The sequence below is a fragment of the Xiphophorus hellerii genome, chromosome 2 (assembly GCF_003331165.1).
Source record: "Xiphophorus hellerii strain 12219 chromosome 2, Xiphophorus_hellerii-4.1, whole genome shotgun sequence".
Taxonomy (NCBI): domain Eukaryota; kingdom Metazoa; phylum Chordata; class Actinopteri; order Cyprinodontiformes; family Poeciliidae; genus Xiphophorus; species Xiphophorus hellerii.
In genome coordinates this window covers 15,859,944-15,875,420 of record NC_045673.1, presented here as the reverse complement: position 1 = coordinate 15,875,420, position 15,477 = coordinate 15,859,944, and the positions used below count along the sequence as shown (strand labels likewise).

General features: G+C 37.4%; 1 protein-coding gene across 1 annotated transcript in view; it reads right to left on the bottom strand.

Annotated features, from left to right (window-relative positions):
• ldlrad3 (low density lipoprotein receptor class A domain containing 3) overlaps positions 1-15,477 on the bottom strand; it is a 100,538-nt gene that overhangs the window by 40,427 nt on the left and 44,634 nt on the right. The window contains 2 exon segments of the mRNA XM_032548522.1: positions 1,964-2,098; positions 4,016-4,138. Coding sequence (XP_032404413.1) covers positions 1,964-2,098; positions 4,016-4,138 — 258 coding nt within the window.

Sequence of the window (15,477 nt, the reverse complement as noted above, 5' to 3'; positions counted from 1 at the left end):
ACACAGATACTGATCAATACTCCTTCATCACAATAAAGCTCCATTCAGCATTTTGCGTCTCTGTATTGAGTTGTGGAGTGTGAAAAGCATCGGCTAGTAATGAGGCATTGACTCACTTTGGTTGTCTCTCTCCCTCAAAGGCAGAGGAAACCGAACAACTCCAATATTAGGGAGAAAAAAATTTCTTAAAGTTATACCTAGGGCAAGTAAAACCTAATTTAAATGGTGCTGGATGCATTGTTATATATCTTATAAGCTTCATAATATTACTGTTTGTTTAATTATTGCCACAATATCTATCCTATCTATCAGAAACTATTAATTTATTTATTTTTTTTCATTTTTATCACACTCTATTTGAATACCAACAATGTAAAAGTTTTAGCTGTGATTGCTGATACCTTATAGACATGTTCTGTTTTGTTCTTTTTGAAAACATATTTACAAGCTACCAGTAATCAGCCTGACAGCCTCACCATGACGGAGCAGGAGGAAGATTTTTAGTTCCACGTTTGGCTGCTTGTGGATATATGTATGTCAAGGTTAGACTACTGGCAGAAAGTACAGCTGAAGTGTTGACAGTAGTCGACAGCTGGGCTTTTTAATGCCAGAAGAAAATGGAGATCCCTGCCAATTGGATGGATACCTATAGCAGCAGGTATCTTACCCATCAGTGTATACTACCATATGTGTGTGTTTGAGTTGAGCCAGGAAATTGAAGAAAGTTCTTCATGGACAAAAGGGTAAAATGAAAGCAACATATATCTTTCCTTGCATGGAGGTAATGTTAATTACTTGGAAACACAGACCATATAATACATTTCCTATAAGATGTAAATGGAATCCAAATGATGGGAACATTAGATATTAGTGAACAGTGCCTCCTAAATTTAATCATTTTATCTATAGTTTATACAGAGTCTTTACTGCAATCTACTTAACAATCTACTACCTACTATCACAATTTCCATTTGGAGTGTTGTCACACATGAATTATGAAAGATGACTATTGATTAACTATGAAACAGAAACTAATGCAGATATTGGTCTTACCTGGCCAGAGCCCCTTCATATGTTTGCCATTGCCTTGCATTATATGACTTGTGTGCAGACAGGTGTTTCAGTGGCCTTCCTTTTCCCACTTTTCTATGAAGCTCAAACTTGTGTGTTCCATAAATATGACTTATCCTGTAAACAGATTTTCCAACCCGAGCTGTAGATCTCAACAGCTCCCCCAAAGGCAACCTAGCCTCCTGGCTGTTTTCTAATAAATGTTCTGTGTTTGTCCTTGGGAAATTTGCCGTTGTTTTTCACTTTTTATATTTAGATAGTGGATGATAAAAGCTTGGTATATTGCTCCTTCTTGGATTTATTTTTGATCTGTCCACAGTGCTCATTTGTCCTCATGGTACTTTTGTTTTTACTAATGGTTTCTAGCAAATCCCTGGGATCCTTAGAGAATAGTCATATTCACAGGGATTACACTGTACATACATATCTCTGTGTACAAATTTTTTTTCAAGGATATCATAGTACCAGGGCATGAATGCATATGTATGGCACCATTCCAGATGTTAGTCAGGAATATTGAAAACCACATATAGTTTAACTCTGCTTCTACACAAAATCCCATTACGTCTGTGGTTGTAAGATGACAAAATGTAAAAAAGGTTTAAGGATTATATATAGCTTTGTAAGGTACAGTATGTTCCTAATCAGGCATAACCAGTGCGTTTGAATAAAAATGCAAGTCAAATTGCTTGAAAATATTTTCATCATTCTTCCTGCTGCAGTTCAGAGTTCTTCATTATTAATCTACCATCAATCTTAGGTTGATTGATTATCTTTGCCACAAGAGAGTTTCCATTTTGAGTTTTGTAAAAAAGAAAAGAGAAAAAAAACAAAGATCTGCAGTCATTTTTATCTATGCGTGCATGTTTTCTTTATACATTTGAAGACCCACCTGCTGTGGTCGAGCAGAGCGCTTCATCACTGTTGTCCATACAGTTGTCCTGGCCATTGCAGAGAAAGCTTCGGTCTACACAACGGCCGTTTCGACACTTGAAGCGAGTCTCTGAGCACACGAGGGGGTTGCCTGCTGTGGTTGAGAAAGGACAGGTGTCAAAGGTCAGCAGTTTGTTCAAAGAAGGTCTTAGAGCAAAGTTTCTATTCAAACTGGCTATAACTGAAAAACAGGAGATAATTTATGAGACCTCAATCACGTTAAATATAAACAAATAATCTACAGGCAGAACTGCAGTTGTTTTATTTTCATCTTCTTCCTAACCTGCAAAATTGTATTCTATTAAAATAAAATAAAACTGAGCCTCTCGCCAGATGACCACTGGAGCTGGACTCCAGCCCCCTCTCCCCCTCGGGACTTTGAGAGATAATGGATGGAAGATGATATTATCATTTGATGGGCATTTTCTTTTTGAAAATGAAAAGAAAAATGAAAACTTGTTCATGATTTGATTGGTAAATTCTGATAAAAACCTAAATCCAGAGAAAATAATAAAAACATAAAACACAACTCCTTTTTAACTCATGTTCAGCCCTTTTGTCTTCATTCTTCTTCTTAAAGGGAGGCATAATCATCTTCTGAGAATTTTCATACAATTACACAGTGGTGACGCAGTATTTGCTGCGAGCATGGAGCAAAGCTCCTTTAAATGGAACGATTAGATAGTTGCATGTGAGCCCTGCAGGCAAAGAACATTGTCTTTGACAATGGCGAGTGATAGAAGTGATTCTCAGTGGGAAAGTAGTGAAGTGGTTCTGTGAGAAGAAACTTTACTGGAAGTCATGCAATTCAAACGAGTGGAGATGACTTGACTTTTTTAAATAAAGGTAACAGAATTGGAAGTGTTAACAGTTCTACATACACCAGGATAGATTTTACAATCAAAGATGCTACTAATATATTGAAAATGAGAAAAACAATAGAGGACTAGGCGATGCACACCCTAATATGACAAAATGTCAGATTCCTTTTTGCCTGTTTTAATTTGACATGAAAGTGACAAGTGAAAAGGTGATCCTCTGGGAAGTGCCTCAAGAAACTACAAGTATTACGAATTCAAATGTTCTTAGCTGAAGACTTTATCTTTGTTCTGCTGCAGAAGTTTCACCTGACAGTTCAAAAGATTCAACTCTGGATTTAAGTCTGTAACCTAAAAAGAACAGTTTCTGCCTGGAAATGTATTTTGTGCTCAGCTCACATAGCATTCCATCATCCCCACGACATGTTCAACTGTGAGGACACTTTGTGACCTTCTGGAAAACAAGTGAGTCCGACTTGTTCATTTTGATTAATTTAAAAGCCAATTTACAGTAGAGTGTATACAATTCTTGCCATATTTTTGTTTATTACAATGGGCAGTAGTAAAATGTTAGTCCACTAACATTTTACTACTTAGTAAGTTTTAGCTAAGCAGAAAGTCCTTCAAAAGAGAGATCTGCTTCTTCAATTGTGCTGCCAGGCAAATAGTATGTCACACCAGCAACACAGTTGGTAGTTAACCAAACTTGTTTAATAAATTAATGAACCATTCCTTCATCGTTGACAGTCAGAAGCTATGAATTAAAAACATCAAAATGGTGATGTAGCATTTTGGTAAACATTGACCTGGTCCAATACCAGATAAATTTTACTGTCCAATACACTATAAATTTTCCACATTTACACAAAATCCATATGATCTCTGACATGGAATTATAAATGAACTTTGTCACTCAATCTTGCCATCTAGTCCAGAACTCCCTTCATAAAGTGAAATTAAACCTTCCTGGAAAATTACTGGTGTGTATCACCACCTTAACACTCTGCTCAGTTTTTGCAGGAGCACTATTTAAATATTTCATGCCAGGAAGCCACATTTTTGGCCCTCTTTCATCCATAAAGTGTAATGACCCGAGGTTGGTACATCTTGGAACAGACTATAACTTTTTGTGACTGTGGCCTGGAAGCATATGAGTGTTGCTGAATCTGGACACCATGGTGTGAGAGACTCACTGCAGTTCTCCTCGTCGCTCCCATCAGGACAGTCACTGAAGCCATTACAGCGGAACCTTCCGATGATGCAGTAACCATTAGCACAGGCGAAGAATGTGGAAGCACACTTAGACTTGACCTTAGCTGTCAGGACACAAGGAGTCAGGAGACATGTTACAAAGAGGGACAAAAGATTAGTCTGTGCATAATAAGCAGATGCAACTGCAGTTTTCAATATACTACATCATATTTTGAAACAATATTGGCTTTAAATAGGATGTATAAGGAAAGGGAGGAACTATCTAAAGACAGTCAACTGGGTTTTCATCAAGGTTTTATAAAGCAATTTGCACAAATACTCTGTGGAACAGTATTTCCAACTGAAAACTTTGAACCACACATAAATAATATTCAAGGTCCAAACTTTAGAACAAATGTGTTGTTACAGAGGCACATTACTGTCCAGCACATATTTTCTCATAAGGTTTACCTTCACTTTTGAACAAATATGACACAAAAGGATAGTTCTTCACACCAAGAACCAATAGCTGAAACAAAGTTAACAGCAAAGACAAAGAGAGCAAGTTGCGTGGGAGAGTGTTTGTATAGATCCCATCATCGATCAGCCTAAGTAGGCCATGGGTCTTATCTCCAAGGACAGGCCTGAGACTTGAGTGACAAGCCTGTAGAACATCAATGCTCACTGGACTCAGTTTAGCACAAATCCCCACTAGCTTTTAGCTCATCTTGATCTTCCCTGGGAGCAAGAAAAAAAAAAGTGAAAATTGCTAAATGTGTGAAAATCAACATGATTCAGACCTAAATTCATCCCAGAACATTTGGCACGATCTAAAAACTGATTGTATGCAAACACTGTACATTCTTAGGGTGAGTTATTTTGCAAAGAGAGGGCAAGATTTCAGTCTCTAGAAGCTGGTAGAGAGATTGGAAGTCTTGCAGGTGTAGGAAAAGAGTATTAAATTAGGAGAGGCACAGTAAAAATCTACAACTAAACATTTTATATTATATTTGTAAAAATTACACATATATTCTATGTGTATTTTGTACTATTTTGTATAGATCAAGCTTCATATAGATCATCATTTATGAGCTGAAATAATACAAAAAAAACACATGAAAGCATTAAAAGTACTCTGATGTCTACAAAATAGAAAAAACAGTTGAAACAGAGAAAAAGTTAATTGGCCTCCAATAAATCTGAAAACAACCCACAAAGTATTGTGTGTATTGTATATTCTCTTTGTTTTCTGTACTGAACACAAAGGGTGGAACTGGCCTTCTCATAGGCTGGCAAAGGGTTGTCTCAAATGCCAGGGGCACACATTTTTCCCTGCACAATATACTTTGGCAGACTGATTTATGAGCCCTTTCAAGCACGGTATATCAGGGTGAGGGGAGAGGATGCATAACAACCACACTGGTTTGGAGCGTGCATCTCTGGGATGAAACGTAATCCGCTGGATGCAGGAGGAAGACCGGATAGCAACCAATCTATGTGTATGTTATCTAGGGAGTCTTTGTTTACCTGGATGGCGGAAGCTCTGCTCAACCAAATCACATTTAGCATGCTGTATCACATTCATTAGAGCCAAAGGAAGAAAAATAGACAAGCTTCAGGGCTGTAGAAGAATCCAAAATAAAATAATGATAATAAAAATACACGCCGCTGCAAAAGAGTGAGGTTATAATTAATTTAGCAAAAAAATAAACATCATTTTTTATTCTCTATCTGCATTTACTTAACATTTGCTGTATTTCAATGCTTTTTCCTGAGAATTTAATTGTGTACTTGTCAGCTATGATTGAAAGTTTATACTCTGCTTTCACACAAGTTTGTCTCTCTCTATTTTTGGTGCTCTGCGAGCTTTGCTAAAAGAAGAGTTTTCTGCAACAAGCTTCGTCAGTCACTTCCTCCCTCATCTGAATCCTCATTACCGCTTTTACTGCTGGCTACGATTCATCTCAGTCAATGTTTGTGCTTCAAATTAGCTCAAAAGTCAAACGAAGGGCAAACTCATGAGTGGAAAGCTGTGGGTGGGAGACGCAGAGCCCATCGGAAGGATAAACTTAATGTGCTTAGCTGTATTTTGTGGCTTTTTAGCCATTTATAGCCTGAGCCAAGTAGTTTTAAGAGCAGGAAGTTGAAAAATTAATTACATGGAGAAAGCAGAGGGTATAAGACATGCCGAAGATAAAAACTTATTAGCTTTTGACTTTTATTCTATGAAAGTTTACTGGTTCAATAGTCCTGAACTTTGGATGTAAACTCTGATGTCTACTCTGATATTACCGACAATCAGTTCTGTTCCACCTTGCTCATAAACCTTTGTGCAGTTTCTGCTTTACTGATGCCAAATATTCCTCCATTCCGTTCAACCTTTTTTTTAAGAAGTTGTTTACAAAAATCAGGCAGAGTGTTGGACTGCTTCCAAACTTTGCTCCAATGTTCAGCTAAGCAGCACAAATGAAAACGAATGAGGTTAGCAGTTGAGCTCATTCCTTGAGGAAAGACTATCACTAGCAGAAAAACATGGCAGTTTCAGAATAAAACACATAGCTGGTGGACACACACCCACACCCACGCACACACACACACACACACACCCCCACAAGCACGCATGCAAACATAGAGGCAGAGAAACAAACAGATAAGCCAGTCCATTGTCTCTCTGTTTTACTACATGCTACTGAAAATACCTTTAAGCTTCTTCAACTGAAACAACTTTAAGTCAAAATCCACAGCTTTTGTTTGTTATTTATGTCTAAATCCCACATAAATAAAAACACTATACTGTACAGATGTTTAGAATTAGAATATCATCAAGAAGGTAGTTTAAAATAGCAACTACTTGTAATGTTATAGGGTTAATGAAGAATACAGGTTATTGTGATGACATATTTAAGGCAGAGTGTCGGAAAGAGCAGAAGGTTCTTAAAGAAACAGAGGCCGAATTACAAGGTGTTAAATTGCGAAGTCAATTTTCTTTTAAGTCATGTTGATATATCTGTAGCATTTTTTATAACAAGCTGAAGGTAACACTGTTACTTCATTATACTATAAAATGTCACTATGTGCCTGGAAATATATCTACCTCTTTAATAGTTGATTTTAGCTAATCTGCATTATTCGACCTGGTGTTACTCATTCCTCTTGTCAAAATTCCATAGATTGTCCATTGGACTTTGTCCAATCACTTTGCTGGTAATTTAAGGATAGTAACACTATGGTCATTAAACCAGATACTGGTACTTTGAGCAGTTTGGGTAGGTTACCAAGTTCTGCAGGAAATAAAATCACTATCTTTGTAAAACTTGTCAGAAGATGGGAGCAAAAGCAGCTGACTTTGGACTTGATAAAATACAGAGCAATATCAACGGATAGCATGGCTCCCCAAATCATCACAGACTGTGGAAACTTAACAATGGACCAACTTAGCATTCTGTGCCTTAGTGCTCTACTTGCAGACCCTGGGACATTAATCTCAATACTCTGGAGACAGCAGTAACCCCAGTTGCTTGTACAGCATTGTATACCAAACACTTTCCTTCCCCTAAACCTTCCAGTAATGGGCTTAGATACAGCAATGGGAGCGGACAGTTTCCTTCTAAATAAACTTTTGTGACTTATGCCCATTAAAGAGGGTATGAGGAGTGTCTGCTGGACACCTGTAGAATCAGCAGTCATCCAGATGATTGTATAGGTCAAAATATAACATTTTTGGATTCCAAATTCTTTAATTTACTGTTTTTTATATAATATTTTTAAGTTCTGAGAAAACAGTTTTGCCGTTTTGTCAGCTCTAAGCCATAATCATCAAAATTAACTGAAAAAGTTTGTAATTCTGTTTAATATATTAGATTCATTTTTAGATTTGTATTACAGAAAATTTTCTTTTCAGAAAAACTCAACTTTCTTGAAAAGCCATGAGATAATTTTACTATTTCCACACTCTGAAAGGTAAAACAAAGTCCAGGGTGTTCTATGTTGGAAATGAAATTTATTCTTTACATAATCTTGGTCAAAGTAAAAACAGAATATCGTTGTTTGTTTTCATTCCCCCTGTGGCTTCAGGATTAATATCTGGTTTCTATTCAGGATCCTGTGCTCTGCTACGTTCACTTATCCACCTCTTTACCCTCCAACTCCCACAGCCTTGGCCCGAGGCACACACACACACACTCACCCCCCCACACCCGCACACACACATGCACACGCCCCCTTTTCTTTTCCTCCTTGGTTCCTCCAAGAACAGAATAACTTTCAGTACAGGTAAGCTCAGTCATGGTGCATGATTGACAGAGTGTGGAGAAGGCCTCGGAGAAGAGACTAACAAGAAAGAAGGCACAGAGAGCAGAGGAACGAGATAATAGAAAGCGAGAAGGAGTGGAGACATCTGAGGACATCAAAGGATTCTCTGACCTTGCTGGGCATTTCTGAGGGGGAAAAAATCAATAGGTAAAGGAGTCGAAGTGTAAGCAAGAATCAAACGGGCAGTTTCACTCAAATAGGCCCTGCTATCAAAATAATCACTCTGTACATTTTACTATCTATGCCTTATAAATGCACCGTAAAGCAGAGTAGACTTTTGTAGGAGGCATTACACTGTAGAGCTTCCTTCAATTCCAGGGGAAAGCATCCGGGATTCTGCAAATCTATCAAGCTTCATGGTAAATGATACAGCAATTCTAGTTTGTATGCCATACAGCAACAGCATGAAGAAGAATGCTGTCATAATTTACCAGCTTCTGGTAAAAAAAAAAGAAAAAAAAAGTGGAGCAAAGGAAGGGCAAACCCTAAAAAAAGCAGAGTGTAATTTATCAGATCTGCGAACCAATGCAATATCCATCATACACAGAAAATGGCGACACAGTTAAACAGACTAATTTTGGTTGTTCCTATTAAACAATAGTTTTCTGACAAGAAGAAAGACACTTTTTTCAATGGTTTAAAGAATTCAAAGCAATTAATTTTCTTAATTTGTGACTACTGATGTGACAAATTAGCAAGAAGAGAAAAAAGACTGAGACAAAGCAAGATAAAAAAAATGAAAGCATGATACTGGAAGTCTAATAAATATTTCATCCCTGTTCCTTAATATTAATTACAGTCGGTCATTGATCAGAAACGCATTAAGGGAATTACAATCCACCAGGCATCTCATGAAACCTTTATTTGATTTCCAGGCTTTCTCTTATATTAATGTTTTATATTTTATTTATCTATCATACCTTTGTATCCGTTTGGATTTTTTCTCTCTTAGTTCAAACAGATACTTGAACAGGTTTCAGAATCACAATTTCCAAAGTTAAACTCCCCTTTTCCTTAATAATGAGTTAAAGGGTTTGTATTGATCAACTTTTATTACATATTAACATTTCCTTTGCAGCTGTCTATATTGACACTTAATTAGTAGGACATACCAGTTTTTCCTTTTTAGAAAATTATACTTGGTTTGACCATCACTTGTTCAGATAATTATGTAGACTGATCAAATCTATACTTGATTGTTCTACACTGAGCAAACATCTTTCCTTTGCCTCCTGCTTATCCGCTTTCTGCAGCACATTCCAGTGGATGTCGAGGTGTTCAAAGGCCAGAAGAGATATAGGAGGATATGAAGTTCTGTGTCTGTCTCAGGGTTGTTATCCCAGTGGAAAAGAAACCCTCCAAGGAGCCTCTTTGGCTCCTTGGAGGGTCAAAGAGGCTCCAAGGAGACATGCTATAAATCCATTCTACAAACACATTCTGTAAAGCCCTGCTTTAGATGTAGTCTAAAGAATAAAGAATAGTCTTTATATTTGTAAAAACATTAATATTTTTTATGGTCTATTTTTACCTATAGTGGCCTTTATTTGATAATGAAGCAACAGGAAAGTTGATTGTGAGAGAGGCATTTGGCAAAGGTCAACAGGTAGGGATTCAAACCCAAGATTACCGTGTAGAAGACTGAGGTCTCCATACATGGACTACACGATTTTCCCCTGTGCTACCGCTGCACCCCAGAAGAGCTTTTTTTTTTTTCCAAGAAGAAAAAAAAGAAACAAGAATGAAAACCATAGCAGGTATAATGTTTCCTCTGAACTGCGTTATTCTACAATGATTACAGATTTTATAAGAAATAATTTGCAATTCAGAAAACAATTTGAAAAAAAAAAATCGCTTGAACTTGTTCTAATCTCATTTCTTGTGGAAATATTGGGCATATTCTTGCCTTTGGAGCTGAATGTAGTGTCACACCCCTAATTGGGGATTGTTGAGAAATCAACAATTTTCCAAATAATAACTTCAGTGAGTGTTCCTATTGATTTATCACTCTTACAGTTTGGAAATGCTCACTTAAGAGTGGAGCATAGCTTGAGTAGGCTAAGCTCAGCATTCTGGTGGTGAGAGTTAAAAAGCTTGGTAATGAGCTTGTAAAGGCAGTGTGTTGCTTGAACAAATCAGTTACCACTTTCAATTTCAAACATTTTTTACTCTCTTGGGTCCCACAGCTGGCTCATTAGTTGGTAGGTTGAGCTTATACGTACACACCCTCTATCAGCCTTTCATTCTTAGTCCAAAGGATGTGATTTCATTTTTTCCCAAGGTTCCCTATCTCAATCAGTTAACAGAGCACAAAAACAACACTGTGTCTTTCTTATGAAAACTGTTGCCCGCTGTTATCTCCCAAAAAGAGCAGAGTGAAACCAAAAAAGAAACAAAGAAAAAAACAAAACCTCTTGCTACTGCACATCAATGCTGACTGATTGCTAGATTTATCAATGAGTGTGTGTGTCATTTGGCTCACCTGAAAAACAAATAGCTACTCAAAAGGCAAATATCTGAATACTGAAAAAATTCCATCTAGCAAGCTAGCCAGGTTTCCACAGATTAAGAGACTAAAACACCAATCTTCTCTTTGTGTTAAAATTTCACTTTTCTTATCACATGAACACACCCTGCTAATCTTGACAACCCTTTCCCTTTACATGATGAGACTGCTAAAGGACTGCAGCATCTAAGCTTTGATATCTTAATTTAAGAAAAAACACCTCGGCATTCTTGAGCATGTTCCACCCCTGCTGTTAAGCAGAACTTGTTGCTGTTGATAAGCATTTAGAGGCTCTTTTCAAGTCAATATCTCAAAGGAATCCAGTGGAGGTCAGTACACAAGGAAAAAAAGTAGTCCAATTGCTTTGGCTCCAGGCTCAGGCTTGTTTTTAATCCTCAAAGTGATAATGCAGAAATAATCTTTAATATAATCAAGGATAATATCAAACAGAGGAATTTACTTAGCCCTTATATCTTATGTCGATATAATTATATCAATAAACAGGGAAGCGGGAAATCAAAACTCCCAATTATTATAACCCCCAACGATAGGAAGCACATACTTTGAAACAAATAGTACTGTCTTTGTGTCTTTGTGGGAACTCAGTGTCTCCTACTGAGTGAAATAATTTAAATAAACAAAATACATAATCTAAAAATAAATAAATACAAAATAAATAATCACATAATTTTCAATAAAGATGATATTTAAGTAAACTAAATGACACAAAGTTGGATGATATTTGGATAAATCTACCCATGTCATCAGCATCATATTGCAATGCAAATACATTTGAATTCTTTTCAGAAACCTAACCCACAGGAGTTATCTCTTGGCAACTGCCCTATATGTTGTTTTTAAACCCTTATTGTATTTATTTATTTACAGAAATCTAAAAATGTGGCATATATACTCAGGCCTTCTGAATCAGTAATTTTACAACAATCACAAGTCTTGTCACAATCACAATCACAAGTCACTAAAACCAGGAAGATAGATCACATAACACCAGTTTTAAAGTCCCTACACTGGCTCCCTGTAGCTCAAAGAATAGACTTTAAAATACTGTTGTTAGTTTACAAATCACTGAACGGCTTAGCACCACAATACATTAAAGATCTGCTTTTATTGTATCAACCTTCCAGACCTCTCAGGTCTTCCGGTTCTGGTCTGCTCTGCATCCCCAGAACCAGAACCAAACGAGGAGAAGCAGCTTTCAGCATCTATGCACCACGAATTTGGAACAAACTTCCAGAAAACTGTAAAACAGCTGAAACACTGACTTCTTTTAAATCTCAACTAAAAACCCACCTGTTTAGGATTGTATTTGAAATGTAATCAATTACAAATTTATTGATGGAACCTGACTTAATGTCATGTTTTGATTATTGATTTTATGTTGCTTTGTGTTTCTGTGTTTGTAATGATGTAAAGCACTTTGAAATGCCTTGCTGCTGAAATGTGCTATACAAATAAAATTTGATTGATTGATTGATTATGGAATTTGTTTCTGTGGAAAATACCACAAGCTCGCTGGACTTCGCCTTGTAGACTTGTCTGGACTGTGATTGGCTGGTCTGCCTGTCAATCATGATCAACGACAACCTATCAGAGCCTTAATGTGTTGGAACTTTCTAGAGTGTGGCAGAGCAGGTGTTTTTTTGTAGTAGCTTGCAGTAGTTCAATAGTTTTAGCAACTGTATTATCAAAAGGGAGTTATAAGTGTGATATTTGCTGATCATTTTGTTTTGTTGCATCAAGAATTGTAAGTTGAGCGACAATAAAAGGACGCCACATCTTTGAACAGATGCCTGCAGTTTTTTCAGATACAAATCACCACGCCCTTTAGTTCAGTTTCTATCAACATTACACATGTAGAAAATTACATCTTTACCTATTCTCTGTAAAATAAAGGGAGCTTCAATCAGACTGGATGGAAGATTTTTGAGAACATGAATTTTCAAGTTTGCCACAGACCCTTTACCTCAAAGAAACTTCATTGATTCTTTTCTTGCATGTTAAATACTGTCGTAATTTTGGATGGTGAACTTTCACCCCAGTCTCAAGTCTCATGTTTTCTTCCTGTACTGCCCTGTGTTTAACATCATCCATCTTCCCAACAACTCTGGTATACTACTCCACCTCTGCTGGTGAAAAGTATCCCATAAAATGATGATGTTAGTACCACGTTCAAAAGAAAAGGTTGATTTGTTTAGGACATTTGCTGTCCTTCACCTGTTTTGCATGTAGGTTAAAAAAAGTTGAATTTGAGTTTATCTGACTCGCTTCCATATTATCTTTGTTGCATACACTGCTTGTAGCAAACTGTAAGTAGGATTCCTCATGGCTTCCATTCAACAGTGGCGTTTTCTTTCCCTGTTCCCTGTTCAGGTTTGCAGAGAGCATGACTAAGAGTTGTCATGATGTGAGTTCCCCCTGCCTGAGTTACGAATCTTAACCGTAACCATGGGTATGTTGTATGCTCTGAATTTTAATTAGAGAGATCAAAAAAGGGGTTTAATATCTTTATATGCCACAGTTTCATGATTTTATTTCAAAATAAGCTTTGAAAACCATACCATTTTCCTCTCCTGCTTCGCAGTTATGCACTGGTGTGTTGGTATAGATACTGTATATATTCTATTTAAATACACTAAATGTTGTGACATAAATATATTTTTTAAAACTTGAAGGGGTATAAATGTGTTTGCACAACACTGTTTATAACTGGTGAGACATTAAAGTAATTTCCCTTTATTAAGATCCAGTTTACAAATCTTAGAAATGTGATCTACATTTTAAAGTCATGATTCCAGTCACTGAACACTGTTTCGCCTTTGTAGAAACTTAGCAGCCAGTGAGCAGCCATTTGTTAATGTCATGGCGTTCTTATCTTTTGTCTCTGAGCACTACTGATCCCGCTGATGGTCAGAGAAGTAAAAGCTGAACTTTTACAGATGGATGTACATGGTGCGTTCTGAACACATGAATTCTCCCACACAAAGAGGGCATGACCATGGCCTGCAGGTCTGCTATTTCTGAACAATCACTGCTTTGAAAAGTGCCTCTCAGTCTTTCTTTCCCTCTCTCTCTCTGTCCAAGACCCATTTTTACAAGGGTCTATGTCTTTGACTCCCCACTTCTTGCTGTATGCGTCACGTCCACTCCCACTTTCGGCCCTGCAATGTTTCTGCTGTCTTGCTTGCTCATGCCTTGCTCAGACAAGGGCAAAGAGGCTAATCCTGGCTCTGAGGCCCAGTAAGCTCAGTCAGCTCTCTCCCTTCTCTCTTCTGTCAGCAAACATTTCATCTGACACCCTCCTAGGCCGGTGTTATGGACACCAGGGAGCAGGATAGTACTTTTGACCTCTTTGTGAGGAATTATTCAGGACCATGCCCTCTTAAGCTCTGCCTCAGGTTCCCTTGATCATGCCAACAAATATATTAATGAATCTGTTCCAGCAAATAATGCAGCTAAATGCTTGTGTTGGTGTTTTCCACTGAAGGTAGTATATTGTGCCACACTAGCTTTTTTATTACTACCTCAGTAGTTCAAAGCACTCTGAGTTGAATCTACTCTGTGAGGTGAAAAACTCTGCAGCCTATTAAATGGTCTGAAAGAAGCTCACCTTCAGGCTTACATAACTATACATCTATCACAACACTTTTGTCATACACAAATCTGCTTTCCTATTTTCCATCCGAAGAAAGAAGTCATGTCTAAAAAATATGCACACAGTTTTAAAAAAAATCCCTGAGCTCAGACTGACAACATCTGACGTGCCTGGATAGCATATCCACAAGCAGGAACTCCAACTACCAGAGCACAGTTTATTAAACCAATTTATTCATGACTTGTTTTTTTCCCTCTGTTGTCAGGAGGTGAGCTCCATAGTACACAATGACGCACAAAGTTCTAAAAGCTCCAGGTACAGATTCAACCAGTTATGGTCACTTTAAACACACACAAACACAAAATATATTGTTTTCTATTCTGAGTCACTGAAGCATCACATGGAGTGATACACAGCTGATTCCACGCAAGTGAAGTGCCTTCCAAAAGGATTCGTTCTCCCTGAACTGTTATACTTTTTGTCTAGTTACCACCACCACCTTCAGAGATTTAGGATTATAGGACCACAGATGACTATTTATATGAATACAAATCTGAAAACTGTCATCCAGTTGCGGTCACCCCCCTCGGTCAACACTTGACAGAATCACCTCTCGCTACAATCACATCTTTTGATGGATTTCGTTCCATTTCCTTCAGGCAAATTCTTCTTTGGAAGTGAACGGAGAACATATGTGCATTGCAATTTTCAGATTCTCAATTGGACTGAATTTGTATGCACCTATATTCATTAACTTTTACCAAGCTGTCTGTCTTTCTTAAGGAAGAGCAGCCTCACAAAAAGTAATTTGATCTAATCTAACAAAAGCACCTTCTTCCACATGTTGACCAACTCCTACATTACTAACTTTAAATAGAGCTTTCAATTGTTTGACTTTTCTTCCCTCTTCCACAAAAGCAAGATATGTGTAGCACACAACTAATAAGTTTCTTGTCAACAGATACTCACTGGAGCTGTGAACCCATGTTAGCTGCTTCTCTGATTAATGTTTCCTTGCCCAGCCTGTCAGGTAAGGT